The 22936-nt window shown below is 40.1% G+C and overlaps 1 protein-coding gene across 1 annotated transcript in view; it reads right to left on the reverse strand.

The window, feature by feature from the left end:
- WDR19 (WD repeat domain 19) overlaps nucleotides 1-22936 on the reverse strand; it is a 296764-nt gene that overhangs the window by 186213 nt on the left and 87615 nt on the right. The window contains exons 14-15 of the mRNA XM_053704050.1: nucleotides 4571-4693; nucleotides 3149-3298 (exon numbers count right to left, since the gene is read on the reverse strand). Of these exons, the coding sequence (XP_053560025.1) occupies nucleotides 3149-3298; nucleotides 4571-4693 (273 nt within the window). The remainder of the gene's footprint in view (nucleotides 1-3148; nucleotides 3299-4570; nucleotides 4694-22936) is intronic.

Genomic DNA, 22936 nt, shown 5'->3' on the forward strand with positions numbered 1-22936 from the left:
TGTTATTTTATTAGGGGGCTTAGAGTAGGTGTAATTAGTTTAAAATTGTTGTAATATTTTTCTAATGTTTGTAAATATTTTTTTATTTTTTGTAACTTAGTTCTTTTTTATTTTTTGTACTTTAGTTAGTTTATTTAATTGTATTTATTTGTAGGTATTGTATTTAATTAATTTATTGCTAGTGTAGTGTTAGGTTTAATTGTAACTTAGGTTAGGATTTATTTTACAGGTAATTTTGGAATTATTTTAACTAGGTAGCTATTAAATAGTAAATAACTATTTAATAGCTATTGTACCTGGTTAAAATAAATACAAAGTTGCCTGTAAAATAAATATAAATCCTAAAATAGCTACAATATAATTATTCGTTATATTGTAGCTATATTAGGGTTTATTTTACAGGTAAGTATTTAGCTTTAAATAGGAATAATTTATTTAATAAGAGTTAATTTATTTTGTTAGATTTAAATTATATTTAACTTAGAGGGGTGTTAGTGTTAAGGTTAGACTTAGCTTTAGGGGTTAATAAATTTATTAGAGTAGCGGTGAGGTCTGGTCGGCAGATTAGGGGTTAATACTTGAAGTTAGGTGTCGGCGATGTTAGGGAGGGCAGATTAGGGGTTAATACTATTTATTATAGTGTTATTGAGGCGGGAGTGAGGCGGATTAGGGGTTAATAACTTTATTATAGTAGCGGTGAGGTCCGGTCGGCAGATTAGGGGTTAATAATTGTAGGTAGCTGGCGGCGACGTTGGGGGGGGGCAGATTAGGGGTTAATAAATATAATATAGGGGTCGCCGGTGTTAGGGGCAGCAGATTAGGGGTTCATAGGGATAACGTAGGTTGCGGCGGTGTACGGAGCGGCAGATTAGGGGTTAATAATAAAATGCAGGTGTCAGCGATAGCGGGGGCGGCAGATTAGGGGTTAATAAGTGTAAGGTTAGGGGTGTTTAGACTCGGGGTACATGTTAGAGTGTTAGGTGCAGACATAGGAAGTGTTTCCCCATAGTAAACAATGGGGCTGCGTTAGGAGCTGAACGCTGCTTTTTTGCAAGTGTTAGGTTTTTTTTCAGCTCAAACTGCCCCATTGTTTCCTATGGGGGAATCGTGCACGAGCACGTTTTTGAAGCTGGCCACGTCCGTAAGCACCGCTGGTATTGAGAGTTGCAGTGGCGGTAAATATGCTATACGCTGCGGGAGAAAAAAAGCAAGCGTAGCTAACGCACCCCTTTGGCCGCAGAACTCTAAATCTAGCCGAATGATTTCCTAGTATGATTGTTGATGCACAACTGATAATCTACCATAAAAAAAGCAAATAAGTACAGAGAATATGAGGTAGGAGGGTGGAGGTATACAAATCCTGACATATACATTAGCTAAAAGTATTAACCCAAGCCCCCTATATTTTACACCAAAAGGAAGCAAAATAAATAATAAATGTATATTGCAATAATGTTTCATTTTCCATAATAAAACATTTCATGTGTTGTTGAAATGCCAAACTTAATGGTTCTTTAACACCCTGGCTGTCAAGGATGGTGGGCATGGGGTTGTAATGGCTTGCAGCCTACCTTTGCAGCAAAAGAATGTGAATGCTAAACTGTGAAAATGAAGGCCAGAATCTCAAGTGTGCTATTTTCTTTCACAATACAGAACAATTACATATTGCCAAAATGATTGATGTCTTAAAGATAAAAGGGACAGTAAAGTCAAAATCAAACTTAAATAGATTGGAAAGAGCATCACATTTTAAATAACTTTCCAGTATACGTCTATTATCAATTTGGCTTAGTTCTCTTGGTATCCTTTGTTGAAGAGTAATAATAAGTGAGCCAAGGAGTGTGTGTGTGTGTCTTCAGCCACCTGGCAACTGTGTTTGCAACATTGTTTATAGTAATGTTATACATAGTTGCAAACACTGCTGTTATAGACATTTCCATGCTCCTAAACTCATATCAGCTACCTAAGTTTATACTTCAACAAAGATATCAAAAGAACAAAGCAAATTGGATCAAACGGAGAAGTAAACTGGAAAGTTGTTTACAATTGCATGCTCTATCTAAATTATTAAAGTTTAATTTTGACCTTACTATTCATTTAAACTAAAAATGTAAATCGCTGTACAATGTTTAATTAAATTGAAGGTAAATTCTAACGTAGGATTTACCAGTGCTACAAATAAATGGGACTTTAAGTCATGAAGTGTAAAAAAAACTTCTTGCTGAAAGTTCCTTTACTTGCTTGCAGTTTATGTTGCGCTCAACGCCTCCGGCCTCCAACGGCAGAACGCTTTTTTTCAATGAGGTGACGTTCCCACATCATTAGCCATTAGCCGTACGGCCGTCAGTGGCCTGAGGCGCTCAACACAGCATAAGCTACAGGCAAATAAATTAACTTTTTTACATTTCATGTAAGCTAAATGTGTTTCACACTAGAGGGTTATGGGGCATTTAGTATAGTTTATCTTATCTCCTTTGGTGTGATCAATTAGGGACAGACACAAATGAGCTCCTGCACTGGTCAAGCAATCACTGTATAGAAGGTTTACAGTCTGAATACTGTAGGAATCACTCCATCTTCTCAGTTTTCAGAATTAAAGGAACGTTAAAGACCTCTTGATTTTGCGTAAAAAAGCAAAACCTGTAACCTAAGTTTTCAAAATGACACAAATTGCCTAAATCAGCTTTTTGATTTGCAGCATCTGCAGGTTACATAATTTGCTTTTAGCCTCTCTAGAAAGTGTGGGACACGTACAATTTACTTCTATTGTCTAATTTGCTTAGTTCTCTTGGTATAATCTGTGTTAAAGCATACCTAGGTAGGCTCAGAAGCTGAGATCTAGCTGCTCATTGGTGGCCGCTCATATACACCTGTTGTCATTGGCTCACCTGGTGTGCTCAGCAAGCACCAAGTAGTGTATTGTTGATCTTTCAATAAAGGATACTATAGGAATGAAGCAAAAATGATGATAGCAGTAATTTGGAAAGTTGTTTATAATTGCATGCTCTAACTGAATTGTGAAAGAAAAGTTTTGGGTATCAAGTCCCTTTCACTCAGAAATGTGGGGGGGGGGGGGTTTCCAGTGTTGCAGGCCACTTGAAAATATGGATCTTTTACATTGAAAAAGCCCAGCAGTAATAATGCTTACCGGACAGTAGACAAAACCATCTGTTTTCTCATCAATAAAAACCAATCTAGTTCCAGTGATGTCCGGAAAGATTTTCTTTACACTTGCTGTATGACGATATTCATTAACATATTGCCAGTCCTCAAGGTAGAAATATTTAATGAGTCCAGTCTAAAGAAACAACAAAACGGTCATTCTTCTATACTATGAACACAAAAACACAGAAAATAACTTCACTGATCTAATGAAGGAAAAATCTGCATATTACGATACAATTTATATTTACTACAGATTTTTGCCTTCTACTTTTTTATGAAGAAAAAAATTGGCATTGAATACAAGTAAAATTAATTAATAAAAAATCAGGTTAAATAAGAGCATAACACGCATACAGCTGTGTTTTAAAGGAGGAAATAAATACATTAAAACATACAGAAAATATTAAAAAAGTAAAAATATATTAATGTGAGAGAACACACCAGAGTCTTAATATAAAGCAACATTTTTCCACAAAAGGTTTTCCCTGCAACGCTTTAACTCAGTCTGGAGAAGTCCTGCACTGACATGAGGAAGTCCCTGTTTAAAACAGATTTTGCATATTTTTACCCAGAACCTCCTGTTTCAGGGAAAACCTGTAGAAAAAGTCATCTGTTTTATTTGTATGACTGCTTGTATGAAGCACATGGGTGTCCAATGTTATAATGAACATTTAGATGTGATCATAACACAAAATGCCTCCCCCACATAGATCACTTATATTCTCTGCAACTGGCTTATATCTGTCCCCTCTGGGAAATGATGCACTATTTATGTTCTGGCTCTAGGGCATATGAATATTTGTGACAACTTTACAAGTATAACCAATGCTATAAATCTTGCTAAATCACTGTTTTTTTTCAATTTTCATAATATTTATGCTAATTTACATAAGTTCTGGCAATAAAATGATAACACTTTTTCAGTAGCTGTGCCTAAAAAGTATTTCCAGCAAAGTCCCTCATTTGAAGAGGAAAAAAAATCATTATCGCTGCTCTAATATACCTAAAAAACAAAATCTATCTATTATATCTTAGATAGCTAAGTATCAATCTAATTATATATCTAAGTATCTATCTATCTATCTGTTATGGATAAAACATATTTTCAATACATAACATTTATAGTTATTCTGTCTATTCAAATGAAGGAAAATTGAATGTCTCCCCATGTTTCCAGTTTTAAATAGGACACCTCAAATTATATAACTATTATAAATTAAAACAGTTTGTCAAGCAGGCAGTACATAGCACATGTTATACTATACATCTACTTAGTATGAGCCCCATAAAGGTGCTGAGAATGTATTAATATCACAGGGCCAATATTTCTATTATAATGTAACACATTCAGAGTTAACTCAAGATTCTAAGATCTGAATTAGAAATAAAATAGGAAATCACTTACATCTGTTGCATAAATCAGAAAATCTCCAGTCAAAACATGGCATAAAATTCGGCATTTCTCATCTGTTGTTGGAAAAAGACGTGTCTCTCTTTCTTCCTGAACATCTGAACTCTCGTTTTCAATCTAAGGTGAAAAATGTATTTTAGTAATGGGAATAAAACTGAGCAAAAATATAAAAATATTAAACACATAATGAAATACCCCATAACAATTGAATCAGGTATAGTTTAAAGGGACAGTAAAGTACTATCGTTATTTTCATCTGATAGCTATTTAGGAAGGGAAATATTCAACATTTCGGACATAGAATAGTTAATAAGAAAATGCAATTCTTTCATTAGAGCAGGAATAGTTGATTTAGTGTCAGTAAGGGACAACAAAATATCATCTTCAAAATTGGATAATTTGTATTCTAGGCCAGTGTTTCTCAACTACAGGCCTCAGAACCCTTAAAGGGACATTAAACCCAAAAATGTTCTTTCATGATTCACATAGAGAATACCATTTTAAACCACATTCCAATTTATTTCTATTATCTAATTTGCTTTATTCTTTAGATATACTTTGTTGAAGAAATAGCAACGCACATGGGTGAGCCAATCACACAAGGCATCTATGTACAGCAGCCAATCAGCAGCTACTGAGCCTATCTAGATATGCTTTTTAGCAAAGGATATCAAGAGAATGAAGCAAATTAGATAATATAAGTAAATTAGAAAAGTTGTTTACAATTGCATGCTCTTTCTAAATCATGAAAGAAAAAAAATGTGGGTTTTATGTCCCTTTAACAGGACAAAGTTTCATTATATCTTAACTAGAGCGCAGGTGAAATAATAAACTGAAGGGTGAGAGCAGGTTAGTAACCATGGTTACTGATCAGCTGATTATTTCACCTGTGCTCTAGTTAAGATATTATGAATATCCGGCCTGTTAAGGGTCCTGAGGACTGGAGATGAGAAACACTGTTCGAGACTGGCGATTTTGATACCGGAAATTGTTCCACTCTGTCTAATCTTTGTCGCGAGCATCTCTATGATACAAGTAAATAAAATTATAAAAATATAATAAAAATGCTTTATTTCAATATAAAAGTAAAATTGATAATTACATGCTCTATCTGTACAATGCATGTTTAGGGCCAGATTACAAGTGGAGCGCTAATTAAAGGGCCAGTAAACCCACCAAATAATGTTATATAATTCTGCACATAGTGCAGAATTATATAACATTTGCCTAGCGCCAGCTTTCTAAAGTAAAGGAGAGATATTTACCTACGAAAATTATTTGTACAGAACGCCGCTTCTGCCTCTATTGAGCGGGTCTGTTTTTTTCCTAAGCTCATCGGGCACGCTGTCTAGTCACAACCCCGGCCCGATTGCGCCATTTAACTAAATGTAGCTCTCTCCCGCTTCCAGACCAGAGCAGAAGAGCTACATTTAGTTAAATGTTGCGATCAGGCCGGCTGTGACTAGACAGCGTGCCCAATGTGCTTAGGAAAAAAACAGACCTGCTCAGTAGAGCAAGGAGCAGCGGTCTGTAAAAATAATTTTCGTAAGTAAATATCTCTTCGTTCCTTTGCTTTAGAAAGATGACGCTAGGCTAATGCTATGTACAGAATTATATAACATTATTTGGTGGGTTTAATGGCCCTTTAATGTTCCCGCTCAAGCTTTAACTGCGCTAAAAGTTAGCATTTTGCACTCGTCCTGTTGCACTTGTATTATGAGTTGACGAGCGCAAAAAGCCGAACTTACAATATTGCGTGCACGTTTACGAATTCACCCATGGAAGTCAATGGAGCAAAAAAAAAAAAACACCCAACTCTTGTACAAACCCGATCGCATATTCTCATGTGCGCTAACTTGACATGAAAATATAAATATTCCATATTCCAATGTTCTTCACATACAAGAATAGGTTCTATTTATTCATAAATAAATATTTCTGCATATATCTGATGTTTTTTTGGTACAATATATACCTATACCTATATACAGTATGTACATGATTATATATATAGGTATAAATATATACAGCTATATATATATATATATATATATATATATATATATATATATATATATATATATATATATATATATATATATATATATAGGAATATCTATTTCTAAATACTTAGAACATATCCCCCTATGTGCAGGACTTTGGAATGTAAAATATTTACAGTAAGTATACAGTATAACACTATTAAAAATGAATATTGCATAAATATGATTTTACATGTTTTCATCTACTTAAAGGGACAGTCTACACCAGAATATTTATTGTTTAAAAAGATAGATAATCTCTTTATTACTTATTCCCTAGTTTTGCATAACCAACAGTTATATACATACACTTTTTACCTCTGTGATTACCTTGTATCTAAGCCTCTGCAAACTGCCCCCTTATTTCAGTTCTTTTGACAGACATCCATTTTAGCCAATCAAAGCTGGCTCCCTGGAACTCCACGTGCATAAGCACAGTGTTATCTATATGACACACATGAACTAACACCCTCTAGTGGTGAAAAACTGTTAAAATGTCCTGAGAGTAGAGGCCGCCTTTAAGGGCTTAGAAATTAGCATATAAAACTCCTAGGTTTAGCGTTCAACTAAGAATACCAAGAGATCAATGCACAATTGTTGCTAGAAGTTAATAGGAGAATTGTTTAAAATTACATTCTCTATCTTAATCATGAAACTTTATTTTGAACTAGACTGTTCCTTTAACTGCAAAGAGCTCCAATGCATATATATATATATATATATATATATATATATCTTCCATAGTCACGTTGATTGGAGTAGCCATGTTAGTCCAGAGATTTAGATATCAAAATAACAAGAGTATTGCATTGAGCAATGATACTTTTTATTGGACTAACTATATATTTATAAGATGACAAGCTTTCGGAAGAGTGTCTACATTACATTTATAAGATGACACTCTTCCGAAAGTTTGTCATCTTATAAATTTATAGTTAGTCCAATAAAAAAGTATCATTGCTCAATGCAATACTCTTGTTATTTTGATATATACACACAAATATATATACACACAAATATATGTATTTCTGTGTTTATATCTATACTATAATAGTATTTGTAACGCGTCCATCGCCAGTTGCGCACGCATCCAAGAAATGTTGGCTGTGCGCGCAGCCAAAAGAATGCAGCTTGATGCAGCAAAATAAGCCTAATTAACCTATTAACTCCTAAACCGCCAACCCCCCACAATGCAAATAACTAATTTAATTACTAAGCCCCCTAACCTAACAACCCCTAAATTAACCCCATTTACATAAAATAAAAAATACTAAGTTACAATTAAAATAAAAAATCTTAACATTAATTTAAAAATAAAACCTAACATTAAATTACAAAAAAAACAAAAATGTATGCTTACCTGATAAATGTATTTATTTCCGGATATGGTGAGTCCACGGCGTCCTCAATTACTGTTGGGAATACCACTCCTGGCCAGCAGGAGGAGGCAAAGAGCACCAGAGCAAAGCTGTTAAGTATCACTCCCCTTCCCACAATCCCCAGTCATTCGACCGAAGGGAAATGGAGAAAAAAGTAGTAACACAAGGAGTAAAGGTGCCTGATGTTGGTCAGAAAAAGCTGTCAAAAAAGGGTGGGGCCGTGGACTCCATTTACATTTATCAGGTAAGCATAAATTTTGTTGTTTTCTTTCCTAAGAAATGGTGAGTCCACAGCGTCTTCAGTTACTGTTGGGGACCAATACCCAAGCTAGAGTACACAGAGGACTAGGGAGGGACAAGACAGGTAGACCTAAACAGAAGGCACCACTGCTTGAAGAACCTTTCTTCCAAAAGAAGCCTCAGCCGAGGCAAAAGCATCAAATTTCTAACATTTGGAAAAAGTATGTATAGAAGACCAGGTTGCGGCCTTGCAAATCTGTTCCACCGAAGTTTCATTTTTGAAAGCCCAAGAAGAGGAGACAGCCCTGGTGGAATGAGCTGTAATTCTCTCAGGAGGCTCCTGACCAGTAGTCTCATAAGCCAAACGAATTATACTTCTCAACCAGAGAGAAAGGGAAGTAGCAGTAGCTTTCTGACCTTTACGTTTCCCAGAGAAACAAACAAACAAGGCAGGAGACTGGTGAAAATCCTTAGTCGCCTGTAGGTAAAATTTTAGGGCACGTACTACATCCAGGTTGTGCAAAAAAACGTTCCTTATGAGAAGAAGGATTAGGACATAGAGAAGGAACAACAATCTCTTGATTAATATTTCTATCTGAAACTACTTAAGGAAGAAAACCAAACTTAGTACAAAGAACTGCCTTATCGGCATGAAATATAAGGTAAGGTGGATCACACTGCAAAGCCGAGAGTTCCGAGACTCTCCGAGCAGAAGAAATAGCAATAAGAAACAAAACCTTCCAAGACAACAACTTAATGTCTATGGAATGCATAGGCTCAAATGGAGCCTGCTGCAAAACTCTAAGAACAAAGTTAAGGCTCCAAGGAGGAGCCACGGACCTAAACACAGGCCTAATTCTGACCAAGGCCTGACAAAAGGATTGCACATCTGACACATCCGCTAGATGCTTATGTAGCAAAACAGATAGGGCAAAAATCTGACCCTTCAGGGTACTGACCGACGAACCCTTCTCCAGACCTTCCTGGAGAAAAGACAAAATCCTAGGAATCCTAGCCCTACTCCAAGAGTAGCCCTTGGATTCACACCAATAAAAATATTTACGCAATATCTTACGGTAAATCTTCCTAGTTACAGGCTTGCGACCCTGGATCATGGTCTGAATGAACGACTCAGAAAACCCACGCTTAGATAAAACTAAGTGTTCAATCTCCAAGCAGTCAGCTTCAGAGAAACGAGATTTGGATGAAGGAAGGGACCCTGAAGTAGAAGGTCCTCCCTCAGAGGCAGTCTCCAAGGTGGAAGGGACAACATTTCCACTAGGTCTGCATACCAAATCCTGCAAGGCCACACAGGAGCTATTAGAATCACTGACGTCCTCTCCTGCTTGATACGAGCAATGACTCGTGGAAGGAGAGCGAACAGAGGAAACAGGTATGCCAGCCTGAACTCCCAAGGGACCGCCAGAGCATCTATCAGAGCGGCCTGCGGATCCCTTGATCTCGACCCTTACCTTGGGAGCTTGGCATTCTGCCGAGACGCCATCAGATCCAGCTCCGGCATCCCCCATCTAAAGGGTCAAGTTGGAGAACACCTCCAGATGGAGCCCCCACTCCTCAGGATGAAAAGTATGTCTGCTCAGAAAATCCGCTTCCCAGTTTTCCACTCCCGGAATGTGGATGGCAGATAGACAGCAATTTTGAGTTTCCGCCCACTGAAGAATCCGAGTCACCTCTTTAATGGCTAAGGAATTCCAAGTTCCTCCATGGTGGTTGATGTAAGCCACTGAGGTTACTTTGTCCGACTGGAACCTGATAAACTGGGCTAAGGACAACTGAGGCCAAGCCATCAGAGCATTGAAGATCGCTGTCAACTCCAAGATGTTTATGGGGAGAGCAGACTCCAACCGAGTCCAGAGTCGCTGCGCCTTTAACGAATCCCATACTGCTCCCCAGCCCAGCAGGCTGACGTCCGTGGTCACAATCATCCAGGAAGGTCTCCGGAAGCATGTGCCGAGACAGATGCTCTTGAGAAAGCCACCACGGAAGAGAGTCTCTTGTCGACTGATCTAAATCTATACTCTGAGACAGATCCGCATAATCCCCGCTCCATTGCCCGAGCATGCACAATTGCAGAGCTCTCAAATGCAATTGAGCAAAGGGAATGATGTCTATGGAAGCTACCCTCAGACCAATTACCTCCATACATTGAGCCACTGATGGCCAAACAGTAGCCTGTAGAGAAAGGCAAGAAGAAAGAATCTTGGCTTTTCTGGCCTCCGTCATAAATATTTTCATCGATAGGGAATCGATTATAGTTCCTAAGAAAACTACCCTTGTGGCTGGATCAAGGGAACTCTTTTCCAAATTCACTTTCCATCCGTGGGAATGTAGAAAAGACAATAAGATCTCTGTGTGAGATTTTGCTTGTTGAAAAGATGGCGCCTGAACCAGAATGTCGTCCAGATAAGGCGCCACCGCAATTCCCTGAGACCAAATCACTGCCAAGAGAGCCCCCAGAACCTTTGAGAAAATTCTGGGAGCTATGGCAAGGCCAAATGGAAGAGCCACAAACTGAAAGTGTGTCCCCAGAAAGGCAAATCTCAGGAATTTGTGATGATCCCTGTGAATGGGAACATGAAGGTACGCATCCTTCAGGTCTATTGTAGTCATGAACTGACCCTCTAGCACTAAAGGAAGAATGTAACGTATAGTTTCCATCTTGAAGGACAGTACTCTGAGAAATTTGTTTAGACACTTAGATCTAGAATAGGACGGAAAGTTCCCTCTTTTTTGGGAACCACAAACAGATTTGAATAGAAACCTAGACCCTGTTCCTGTACTGGAACTGGAACTATCACTCCCAGGGAGAAAAGATCCTGGAAACATTTTAAGAATGCCGCTCTTTTAATCTGTAGTCTGCAGATAATCTTGAGAAGTGGAATCTGCCCCTGGGAGGGAAGGTCTTGAATTCTAACCTGTAACCTTGGGATACTATGCCCACTGCCCAAGGGTCTGGGACGTCTCGTATCCAGGCCTGAGAGAACCGAGAAAGTCTGCCCCCTATTTGATCCGATCCCGGATCGGGGCAACCCCTTCATGCTGATTTTGATTTAGAATTAGGTATCTTTGATTGCTTCCCCTTGTTCCAAGACTGTTCCTACTTGGAAGAGGAAGGTGAAGACTTACCTCTGAAATTACGAAAGGAACGAAAATTACTCTGACGTCTTTTCGGTCTATTCTTCTTATATTGTGGCAGAAAAGACCCTTTACCACCATTAATAACGGAAATAATTTCTGCCAGACCAGGGCCAAACAAGGTCTTACCCTTGTAAGGAATCGCCAAAAGCTTGGACTTAGATAAAACATCCGCTGACCAAGATTTCAGCCATAATGCTCTGCTTGCTAAAAGAGTGAAACCAGATATTTTGGCTCCCAACTTAATTACCTGCAATGAAACATCAGTAATAAAGGAATTGGCTAACTTAAGAGCCTTAATTCTGCCTTAGATCTCTTCCAAAGGAGTCTCTACCTGAAGAGACTCAGACAGTGCGTCGAACCAATAAGCTGCCGCACTTGTCACAGTAGCAATACACACCGCAGGTTGCCATTGGAGACCTTGATGGACATACATTCTTTTTAAATAAGCCTCCAGCTTTTTGTCTATTGGAACTTTAAAGGAGCAGCTATCCTCAATAGGAATAGTAGTTCTCTTAGCCAAAGTAGAAATCGCACCTTCCACTTTGGGCATCCTTAATGGAGTCTGCCATGGGAAACATCTTTTTAAAAACTGGAGACGGTGAAAAAGGAATCCCGGGTCTCTCCCATTCCTTTGCAATAATTTCTGTAGCATGGTCTGGAACAGGAAACCCCTCCACAGAGGAAGGAACATCAAAGTACTTATTAAGTTTACTAGATTTCCTAGGGTTGACCACGACAGGAGTATCAGAGTCATCCAAGGTAGCCAAAACCTCCTTTAACAAGACACAGAGGTGTTCAAGCTTAAATCTGAAGGATACAACTTTAGCTTCAGATGAGGGAATCACATTGTCTGAATCTGAGATCTCACCCTCAGAGGCTACCGACGTATCTTCCTCATCAGACTTATTAGAAAGAATAACCTGTGTATTTTCAGAAACCCTTCTATCTGAATCTCTAACATTCCTCTTGCGTTTCCCCAGTAGCATAGGAATAGCAGCCAATGCCGCAGATACCGCAGAAGATACCTGGGCAGCAATTTCTGCTTTCAAATAAACTCCTCCTGGAGATTCAGAGGAACCGGAGGGCACTGCCTGTGATGCCATTAAGGCTTGGGACGAAGGAGGAGACTGCTGCGGCATTGCCTGAACAGCATCATCCTGAGACAATGGTGGCGCAGAGGCAAAAATACTATCTTTATGTAACAGAGTCCTCTCTATACAGGAGGAACAGAAAGGCAGGGGAAGTTCAACCTGGCATTCTAAACAAAGTTTGCATTGAGTTATAGGGGAAATTTCCTGATCCATATTGAACCACAACATTTTTAATAAACAATTGTAATTAAAAAACACTGCCCCTTTAAGAAAAAACATAATTTATGCTTACCTGATAAATTCCTTTCTTCTGTAGTGTGATCAGTCCACGGGTCATCATTACTTCTGGGATATTACTCCTCCCCAACAGGAAGTGCAAGAGGATTCACCCAGCAGAGCTGCATATAGCTCCTCCCCTCTACGTCACTCCCAGTCATTCGACCAAGGACCAACGAGAAAGGAAAAGCCAAGGGTGAAGTGGTGACTGGAGTATAAATTAAAAAATATTTACCTGCCTTAAAAACAGGGCGGGCCGTGGACTGATCACACTACAGAAGAAAGGAATTTATCAGGTAAGCATAAATTATGTTTTCTTCTGTTAAGTGTGATCAGTCCACGGGTCATCATTACTTCTGGGATACCAATACCAAAGCAAAAGTACACGGATGACGGGAGGGATAGGCAGGCTCTTTATACAGAAGGAACCACTGCCTGAAGAACCTTTCTCCCAAAAATAGCCTCCGATGAAGCAAAAGTGTCAAATTTGTAAAATTTGGAAAAAGTATGAAGCGAAGACCAAGTTGCAGCCTTGCAAATCTGTTCAACAGAGGCCTCATTCTTGAAGGCCCAAGTGGAAGCCACAGCTCTAGTAGAATGAGCTGTAATTCTTTCAGGAGGCTGCTGTCCAGCAGTCTCATAAGCTAAATGAATTATGCTACGAAGCCAAAAAGAAAGAGAGGTAGCGGAAGCTTTTTGACCTCTCCTCTGCCCAGAGTAAATGACAAACAGAGAAGACGTTTGTCGAAATTCCTTAGTTGCCTGTAAGTAAAATTTTAGAGCACGGACTACATCCAGGTTGTGCAGTAGACGTTCCTTCTTTGAAGAAGGATTTGGGCATAAAGAAGGAACAACAATCTCTTGATTGATATTCCTGTTAGTAACTACCTTAGGTAAGAACCCAGGTTTAGTACGCAGGACTACCTTATCCGAATGAAAAATCAAATAAGGAGAATCACAATGTAAGGCTGATAATTCAGAGACTCTTCGAGCCGAGGAAATAGCCATTAAAAATAGAACTTTCCAAGATAACAACTTTATATCAATGGAATGAAGGGGTTCAAACGGAACGCCCTGTAAAACATTAAGAACAAGGTTTAAACTCCATGGTGGAGCAACAGTTTTAAACACAGGCTTAATCCTGGCCAAAGCCTGACAAAAAGCCTGGACGTCAGGAACTTCTGACAGACGTTTGTGTAACAGAATGGACAGAGCTGAGATCTGTCCCTTTAAAGAACTAGCAGATAAACCCTTTTCTAAACCTTCTTGTAGAAAAGACAATATCCTAGGAATCCTAACCTTACTCCAAGAGTAACCTTTGGATTCACACCAATATAGGTATTTACGCCATATCTTATGGTAAATCTTTCTGGTAACAGGTTTCCTAGCCTGTATTAAGGTATCAATAACTGACTCAGAAAACCCACGTCTTGATAAAATCAAGCGTTCAATTTCCAAGCAGTCAGCTTCAGAGAAGTTAGATTTTGATGTTTGAAGGGACCCTGTATCAGAAGGTCCTGTTTCAGAGGTAGAGACCAAGGTGGACAGGATGACATGTCCACCAGGTCTGCATACCAAGTCCTGCGTGGCCACGCAGGTGCTATTAGAATCACTGATGCTCTCTCTTGTTTGATTCTGGCAATCAATCGAGGAAGCAACGGGAAGGGTGGAAACACGTAAGCCATCCTGAAGTCCCAAGGTGCTGTCAGAGCATCTATCAGGACTGCTCCTGGATCCCTGGATCTGGACCCGTAACGAGGAAGCTTGGCGTTCTGTCGAGACGCCATGAGATCTATCTCTGGTTTGCCCCAACGTCGAAGTATTTGGGCAAAGACCTCCGGATGAAGTTCCCACTCCCCCGGATGAAAAGTCTGACGACTTAAGAAATCCGCCTCCCAGTTCTCCACTCCCGGGATGTGGATTGCTGACAGGTGGCAAGAGTGAGACTCTGCCCAGCGAATTATCTTTGATACTTCCATCATAGCTAGGGAGCTTCTAGTCCCTCCCTGATGGTTGATGTAAGCTACAGTCGTGATGTTGTCCGACTGAAACCTGATGAACCCCCGAGTTGTCAACTGGGGCCAAGCCAGGAGGGCATTGAGAACTGCTCTCAATTCCAGAATGTTTATTGGCAGGAGACTCTCCTCCTGACTCCATTGTCCCTGAGCCTTCAGAGAATTCCAGACGGCACCCCAACCTAGAAGGCTGGCGTCTGTTGTTACAATTGTCCAGTCTGGTCTGCTGAATGGCATCCCCCTGGACAGATGTGGCTGAGAAAGCCACCATAGAAGAGAATTTCTGGTCTCTTGATCCAGATTCAGAGAAGGGGATAAGTCTGAGTAATCCCCATTCCACTGACTTAGCATGCACAGTTGCAGTGGTCTGAGGTGTAAGCGTGCAAAGGGTACTATGTCCATTGCCACTACCATTAAGCCGATTATCTCCATGCATTGAGCCACTGACGGGTGTTGAATGGAATGAAGGGTGCGGCAAGCACTTTGAAGTCTTGTTAGCCTGTCCTCTGTCAGGTAAATCTTCATTTCTACAGAATCTATAAGAGTCCCCAGGAAGGGAACTCTTGTGAGTGGAACGAGTGAACTCTTCTTTTCGTTCACCTTCCATCCATGTGACCTTAGAAATGCCAGCACTAACTCTGTATGAGACTTGGCAGTTTGAAAGCTTGAAGCTTGTATCAGAATGTCGTCTAGGTATGGAGCTACCGAGATTCCCCGCGGTCTTAGTACCGCCAGAAGAGCACCCAGAACCTTTGTGAAGATTCTTGGAGCTGTAGCCAATCCGAATGGAAGAGCCACAAACTGGTAATGCCTGTCTAGGAAGGCAAACCTTAGGTACCGATAATGATCTTTGTGAATCGGTATGTGAAGGTAAGCATCTTTTAAATCTACAGTGGTCATGTACTGACCTTCTTGGATCATAGGTAAAATTGTCCGAATAGTCTCCATCTTGAACGATGGAACTCTTAGGAATTTGTTTAGGATCTTTAAGTCCAGGATTGGTCTGAAAGTTCCCTCTTTTTTGGGAACCACAAACAGACTTGAGTAAAACCCCTGTCCCTGTTCTGATCGTGGAACTGGATGGATTACTCCCATTAACAAGAGCTCTTGTACGCAGCGTAGAAACGCCTCTTTCTTTGTCTGGATTGTTGACAATCTTGACAGATGAAATCTCTCTCTTGGAGGAGAGTATTTGAAGTCCAGAAGGTATCCCTGAGATATTATCTCTAGCGCCCAGGGATCCTAAACATCTCTTGCCCAAGCCTGGGCGAAGAGAGAAAGTCTGCCCCCCACTAGATCCGATCCCGGATCGGGGGCCCTCAATTCATGCTGTTTTAGGGGCAGCAGCAGGTTTCCTAGTCTGCTTGCCCTTGTTCCAGGACTGGTTAGGTTTCCAGCCTTGTCTGTAGCGAGCAACAGCTCCTTCCTGTTTTGGTGCAGAGGAAGTTGATGCTGCTCCTGCTTTGAAATTACGAAAGGAACGAAAATTAGACTGTCTAGTCTTGGCTTTGGCTTTGTCCTGAGGCAGGGCATGGCCTTTACCTCCTGTAATGTCAGCGATAATCTCTTTCAACCCGGGCCCGAATAAGGTCTGCCCTTTGAAAGGTATATTAAGCAATTTAGACTTAGAAGTAACATCAGCTGACCAGGATTTTAGCCACAGCGCCCTGCGTGCCTGAATGGCGAATCCTGAATTCTTCGCCGTAAGTTTAGTAAGATGTACTACGGCCTCCGAAATGAATGAATTAGCTAGTTTAAGGACTCTAAGCCTGTCCGTAATGTCGTCCAGAGTAGCTGAACCAATGTTCTCTTCCAGAGACTCAATCCAGAATACCGCTGCAGCCGTGATCGGCGCAATGCATGCAAGGGGTTGCAATATAAAACCTTGTTGAACAAACATTTTCTTAAGGTAACCCTCTAACTTTTTATCCATTGGATCTGAAAAAGCACAGCTATCCTCCACCGGGATAGTGGTACGCTTAGCTAAGGTAGAAACTGCTCCCTCCACCTTAGGGACCGTTTGCCATAAGTCCCTTGTGGTGGCGTCTATTGGAAACATTTTTCTAAATATCGGAGGGGGTGAGAACGGCACACCGGGTCTATCCCACTCCTTAGTAACAATTTCAGTAAGTCTCTTAGGTATAGGAAAAACCTCAGTACTCGTCGGTACCGCAAAATATTTATCCAACCTACACATTTTCTCTGGTATTGCAACTGTGTTACAATCATTCAGAGCCGCTAACACCTCCCCTAGTAATACACGGAGGTTTTCCAGTTTAAATTTAAAATTTGAAATATCTGAATCCAGTCTGTTTGGATCAGAACCGTCACCCACAGAATGAAGTTCTCCGTCCTCATGTTCTGCCACCTGTGACGCAGTGTCTGACATGGCCCTAATATTATCAGCGCACTCTGTTCTCACCCCAGAGTGATCACGCTTACCTCTTAGTTCTGGTAATTTAGCCAAAACCTCAGTCATAACAGTAGCCATATCCTGTAATGTGATTTGTAATGGCCGCCCAGATGTACTCGGCGCTACAATATCACGCACCTCCCTCTGAGCGGGAGATGTAGGTACTGACACGTGAGGCGAGTTAGTCGGCATAACTCTCCCCTCGTTGTTTGGTGAAATTTGTTCAATTTGTACAGATTGATTTTTATTTAAAGTAGCATCAATACAGTTAGTACATAAATTTCTATTGGGCTCCACTTTGGCATTGCAACAAATGACACAGGTATCATCCTCTGAATCAGACATGTTTAACACACTAGCAAATAAACTTGATATTAAAACGTACTGTGCCTTTAAGAAGCACAGAAGATCTATGACAGTTGAAAATTAATAAATTGAAACAGTTATAGCCTCAATCCTTGTAAACAACACAACTTTAGCAAAGGTTTAATCCCATTAGCAAAGATAACAAATTCTGAAAGCAGGAAACAAATTACAGAATAAACGTTTTTTATCTCAGTCAAACTATAATTCTCACAGCTCTGCTGAGAGAAATTACCTCCCTCAAAATAAGTTTTGAAGACCCCTGAGCTCTGTAGAGATGAACCGGATCATGCAGGGAATACAATGAGTTGCTGACTGAAATATTTGATGCATAGTAAAAGCGCCAAAAAACGGCCCCTCCCCCTCACACACAGCAGTGAGGGAGTACAGAAACTGTCAGAAAACAGACTAAGCAACTGCCAAGTGGAAAAATAGTGCCCAAACATTTATTCACTCAGTACCTCAGCAAATGAAAACGATTTTACATTCCAGCAAAAACGTTAAACATAATCTCTAGTTATTAAACAGCTTTATGTATTTCTTACAGTGTAATTCTAGTGAAGTACCATTCCCCAGAATACTGAAGTGAAAAGTATACATACATGACATTATATCGGTATGGCAGGATTTTCTCATCAATTCCATTGTCAGAAAATAAAAACTGCTACATACCTCTATGCAGATTCATCTGCCCGCTGTCCCCTGATCTGAAGTTTACCTCTCCTCAGATGGCCGAGAAACAGCAATATGATCTTAACTACTCCGGCTAAAATCATAACAAAAACTCTGGTAGATTCTTCTTCAAACTCTGCCAGAGAGATAATAACACACTCCGGTGCTATTTTAAAATAACAAACTTTTGATTGAAGATATAAAACTAAGTATAATCACCATAGTCCTCTCACACATCCTATCTAGTCGTTGGGTGCAAGAGAATGACTGGGAGTGACGTAGAGGGGAGGAGCTATATGCAGCTCTGCTGGGTGAATCCTCTTGCACTTCCTGTTGGGGAGGAGTAATATCCCAGAAGTAATGATGACCCGTGGACTGATCACACTTAACAGAAGAAACGCTCCCCAGAGACACTCTGTGTACTCCCAATACCAAACAGGAGGCGAAACACTAATATCCCATTTAGTAAAAAAGAAAAAGAAAAGTGTCTTGTCAAATTAACATAAGGTAAACGACCGTAATTCAAGCTCTCTACACCTCAGCGTATAGCCGAGGCGCCTACCTGCCTCCTTAGACCAACGGAATCGTACTGCTAAACGTTAGTCACAAAGCTGCTCCGGTCTCTGCCGACAGGAAGATCACGTGCACGTGATCTCACAGACACGGAACAACCCTGAAGCACGCGGAAAAAAAAAAACGCTTTACTAACAGATCTGCCTCTACTAACATCTTGTTGATTGACAGGGAGAAGCAAAAGCGGCCATAAGCGAGAAGGGCAAGTCAGCACAGTCTGACCCTCGCAACTGCTCTAATTATGTATCTGAGGAATTGCGCTCCCCAAATAATAAAATAACCACTGAGCCACCAATGGGAATAAAACTTATACTAAATTCCCCTCTCATGTCACAGACCAAGCACCTGCACACTGCCAATAAAACCCTGAGCTCAGGATTGCTGACCCTTTTATTCTTTAATTTGTGCAGCTTGAAGTTATCCCTTTAGTGCCAGAACTCTTTCAAAAGAAAAAATATGGCACTTACCTGCACCTCTAGCTGTCTGGCAGGAAGGCAGCTCATCCGGCATGAGAGGAAGCCACTCCTCACAAAGACCTGTGGAAAAAAGAAAGGACAGAGTAAACCTACTCTGGCTTTCTACACAGGGGCAGCAAAGTGAGGCCCACCCCACAAGTTCCTAACTGCTTAAAAGTCACCACCGCCCTACTGAAGAGACAAACGTGGAGTAAACCTTCTCTGGCTTTCTACACAGGGGCAGCAACTTGTTAGGAAAACGCAGTGAGGCCTACCCCACAAGTTCCTACCTGCTTAAAAGCCACCACCGCCCTACTGAAGAGACAAACGTGGAGTACGGCTAAACCCATCTTGAAAAGAAATATCAGAGCAAACCTACTCTGGCTTTCAAAATAATACAATCTTGATTGAAGTAAAATAAATTAAATCTTCTTCAGACACCAAAACTTCACCTCCTCCTTGCACCGAAGGCAAAGAGAATTAGAAAGAGAAAAAAGAGAATGTGGGAAGGGGAGTTATACCTAATAGTTTTGCTGTGGTGCTCTTTGCCTCCTCCTGCTGGCAAGGAGTGATATTCCAACAGTAATTGAGGACGCTGTGGACTCACCATATCTTAGGAAAGAAATTAATCTAAAATTACAAAAAAAAAGTCTAAAATTACAGAAAAAAATAAACAAAATTATCAAAAATAAAAAAATTTAAACCTTATCCCTATAAAAATAAAAAAGCCCCACCAAAATAAAAACACTCCCTAATCTAAACTAAACTACCAATAGCCCTTAAAAGGGCCTTTTGTAGGGCACTGTCCAAAGTTACAGCTCTTTTACATGTAAAAAATACTAAGTCCCCCCTAAAAGTAAAAACCCCCCTACCCACCAAACCCCCCAAAATAAAAAAAAACTAGCATTAAAAAAATATAAACTACCCATTGCCCCTAAAGGGGCATTTAGCTCTTTTACTGCCCTAAAAGGGTAATCAGCTCTTTTACAGCCCAAAAAACCCTAATCTAAAAAAAAAAGCCACCCCAAAAAAATAAAACAAAAAGCCTAAGACCAATCCCCAAATAGGTACTCACCGTTCCTGAAGTCCGGCGGAGAAGGTCTTCTTCCAGGCGGCTCCATCATCTTCTATCTTCATCCAGAGCGAAGGCTGCGTGGAGCGGAGAGGCAGATCTGGCTTCCCCGATGAGCGGATCCTCAGCGGCGGTCCTCAGCGGCGTGGAGGCTCCTCTTCATGCGATCGTCCGCTGCACACTGAAGATTGAATGCAAGGTACCCCATTCCTATTGGCTGAAATTTTGAAATCAGACAATAGGATGAGAACTACTGAAATCTTATTTGCTGATTTGAACAGCCAATAGGTTTTCAGTAGCTCTGATTTCAAAATTTCAGCCAATAGGAATGCAAGGTACCCCAATTTTAATGTGGTACCTTCCATTAAATTTTTAGTGTACGACAAAGATCGGATGAGGAGGAGCCGCCACGCCGCTGAGGACCGCCGCTCCAGATCTGCGTATCGGGGAAGAACATTCCGCACCTCAGCTCCGGATGAAGATAAAAGATGATGGAGCCACCAGGAAGAAGACCTTACCGCCGGACTTCAGAAACGGTGAGTACCTATTTGGGGCTTAGTCGAAGGCTTTTTTTTTTTTTTTTTGATTAGGGTTTTTTGGGCTGTAAAAGAGCTTATTGACATTTTAAGCGCAGTAAAATAGCTGAATGTCCTTTTAAGGGCAATGCCCATACAAATTCCCCTTAGCTTAGGTTTTTTAGAATTAGTTTTTTTTATTTGGGGGGGTTGGTTAGGTGGGGGTTTTACTGTTATGAGGTAATTGGTAATTTTTTTAAGTAAAAAATCTGTTTAACTTAGGGCAATGCCCTGCAAAAGCCTTTCTAAGGGCTTTCGGTAGTTTAGTATTAGATTAGGGGTTGTTTTTATTTTGGGGGGGATTTTTTATTTTTATAGCGGTATTAGTTTAGGTTTACATTTTTTATTTTGGATAGCTTTATTTTTTTCTGTAATTTTACATTATTTTTTTTGTAATATTAGCTTTGGGGTTTGTAGTTTTTTTTAAAAAAAATGTCAGTAAATACATATATACACATAAATACATATGTATACATATAGGTGGTTTGCAGCAATTCCTGATGGGAACCCCTCATGGACTCCAGTAAGGCGATTGCATTCTGAGCAGCTCTGCAGTTTGTAGGAGTAGTCACTAAAGGAACACAGGTATTTGATGCTGACTGGTACAATCTGAGGACGATGCGGCAGCTCTCTCTTTCTCTCAAGACAAGCCAGCTCAAGATTTATTTTGACGTTAGGATGAAGACAAACTTTCACAGGAAAGGCTCCAAGCCTCATTCATTATCTGTATAAATGTTCACTGGTTAATAAGCTATCAGTTCTATTCTTTGTGCCCCAAAAAGGCACTTCTCTCTTAAAAAACGCATTTATTATCAGTATATTTGTGTAAAAAATTAATAATAACTATGTGTAAATAATTAGATAACATACGGCTAGATTACAAGTGTTGCGGTACGGCTTTTAACGCTGAAAAAAATGTCAATTCCAGCGTAATGGCCAGGAACGCATATTACGAGTCGTGTCGGTATAGCTGTAATGCAAGCATTTTAGCCTGTAACGCAACGTCCATTCGTTCCACACTCAAAAAAATGACGTTTTTGTGTGGGATTTTCATAGCGTCGGTATTACAGGTTGTGCGTTCAGGCTAAAATGTTTGCGTTACAGCCTATACCGACACGATCCATACCGCCATCTGAGAGCAGTAGTTATGGATTTTGCGAAACAAAAATGTTTCACAAAACTCATAACTAAAAACTGTTACTAAGTACACTAACACCCATAAACTACCTATTAACCCTTAAACCGCCACCCTCCCGCATTGCAAACACTATAATAAAGCTATTAACCCTAATCCGCCGCTCCCTGACACTGTAATAAAATTATTAACCCCTAATCTGCCGCTCTCCAACACTATAATAAAGCTATTAATCCCTAATCCGCTGCTGTCCGACATCGCCTCCCACATCGCTGCCACTAAATAAACCTTTTAACCCCTAAACCGCAAGCCCCCCACATCGCAAAATACTAAATTAAAGTATTAACCCCTAAACCTAACACCCCCTTACTTTAAATTACAATTACAATATAACTATATTTAGATAAATAAAAACTTACCTGTGAAATAAAATAAACCTAACATTAAACTATAAATTAAATTAACATTACTATTCTAAAAAAATAAAAAAAATACTACCAATAAAAAAATCTAAATGGCAAATTTTAAAAAAAACTAACACTACGAAAAAAATGACAAAATCTAAAATTACAAAAAATAGGTTTAGGGGTTTAATTTAGTGTTTTAAGATGTGGGGGGCTGGCGGTTTAGGGGTTAATAGGTTTATTTATTGGCGGCGATGTGGGAGGCAGGATGTTTAAGGGTTAATAACTTTATTACAGTGTTGACGATGTCGGGGAGCAGCGGATTAGGGGTTAATAGCTTTATTTTAGTGTCTGCGATTTCAGGGAGCGGCGGAATAGGGGTTAATAACTTTATTTAGGTGTCGGCGATGACGGGGGGCGGAGGATTAGGGGTGTTTAGACTTGGGGTTTATGCTAGGATGTTAGACATCAATGGGGTTGCGTTACGGAGATTTTT

The sequence above is a fragment of the Bombina bombina genome, chromosome 2, assembly GCF_027579735.1.
Source record: "Bombina bombina isolate aBomBom1 chromosome 2, aBomBom1.pri, whole genome shotgun sequence".
In the NCBI taxonomy this organism is placed as follows: Eukaryota; Metazoa; Chordata; class Amphibia; order Anura; family Bombinatoridae; genus Bombina; species Bombina bombina.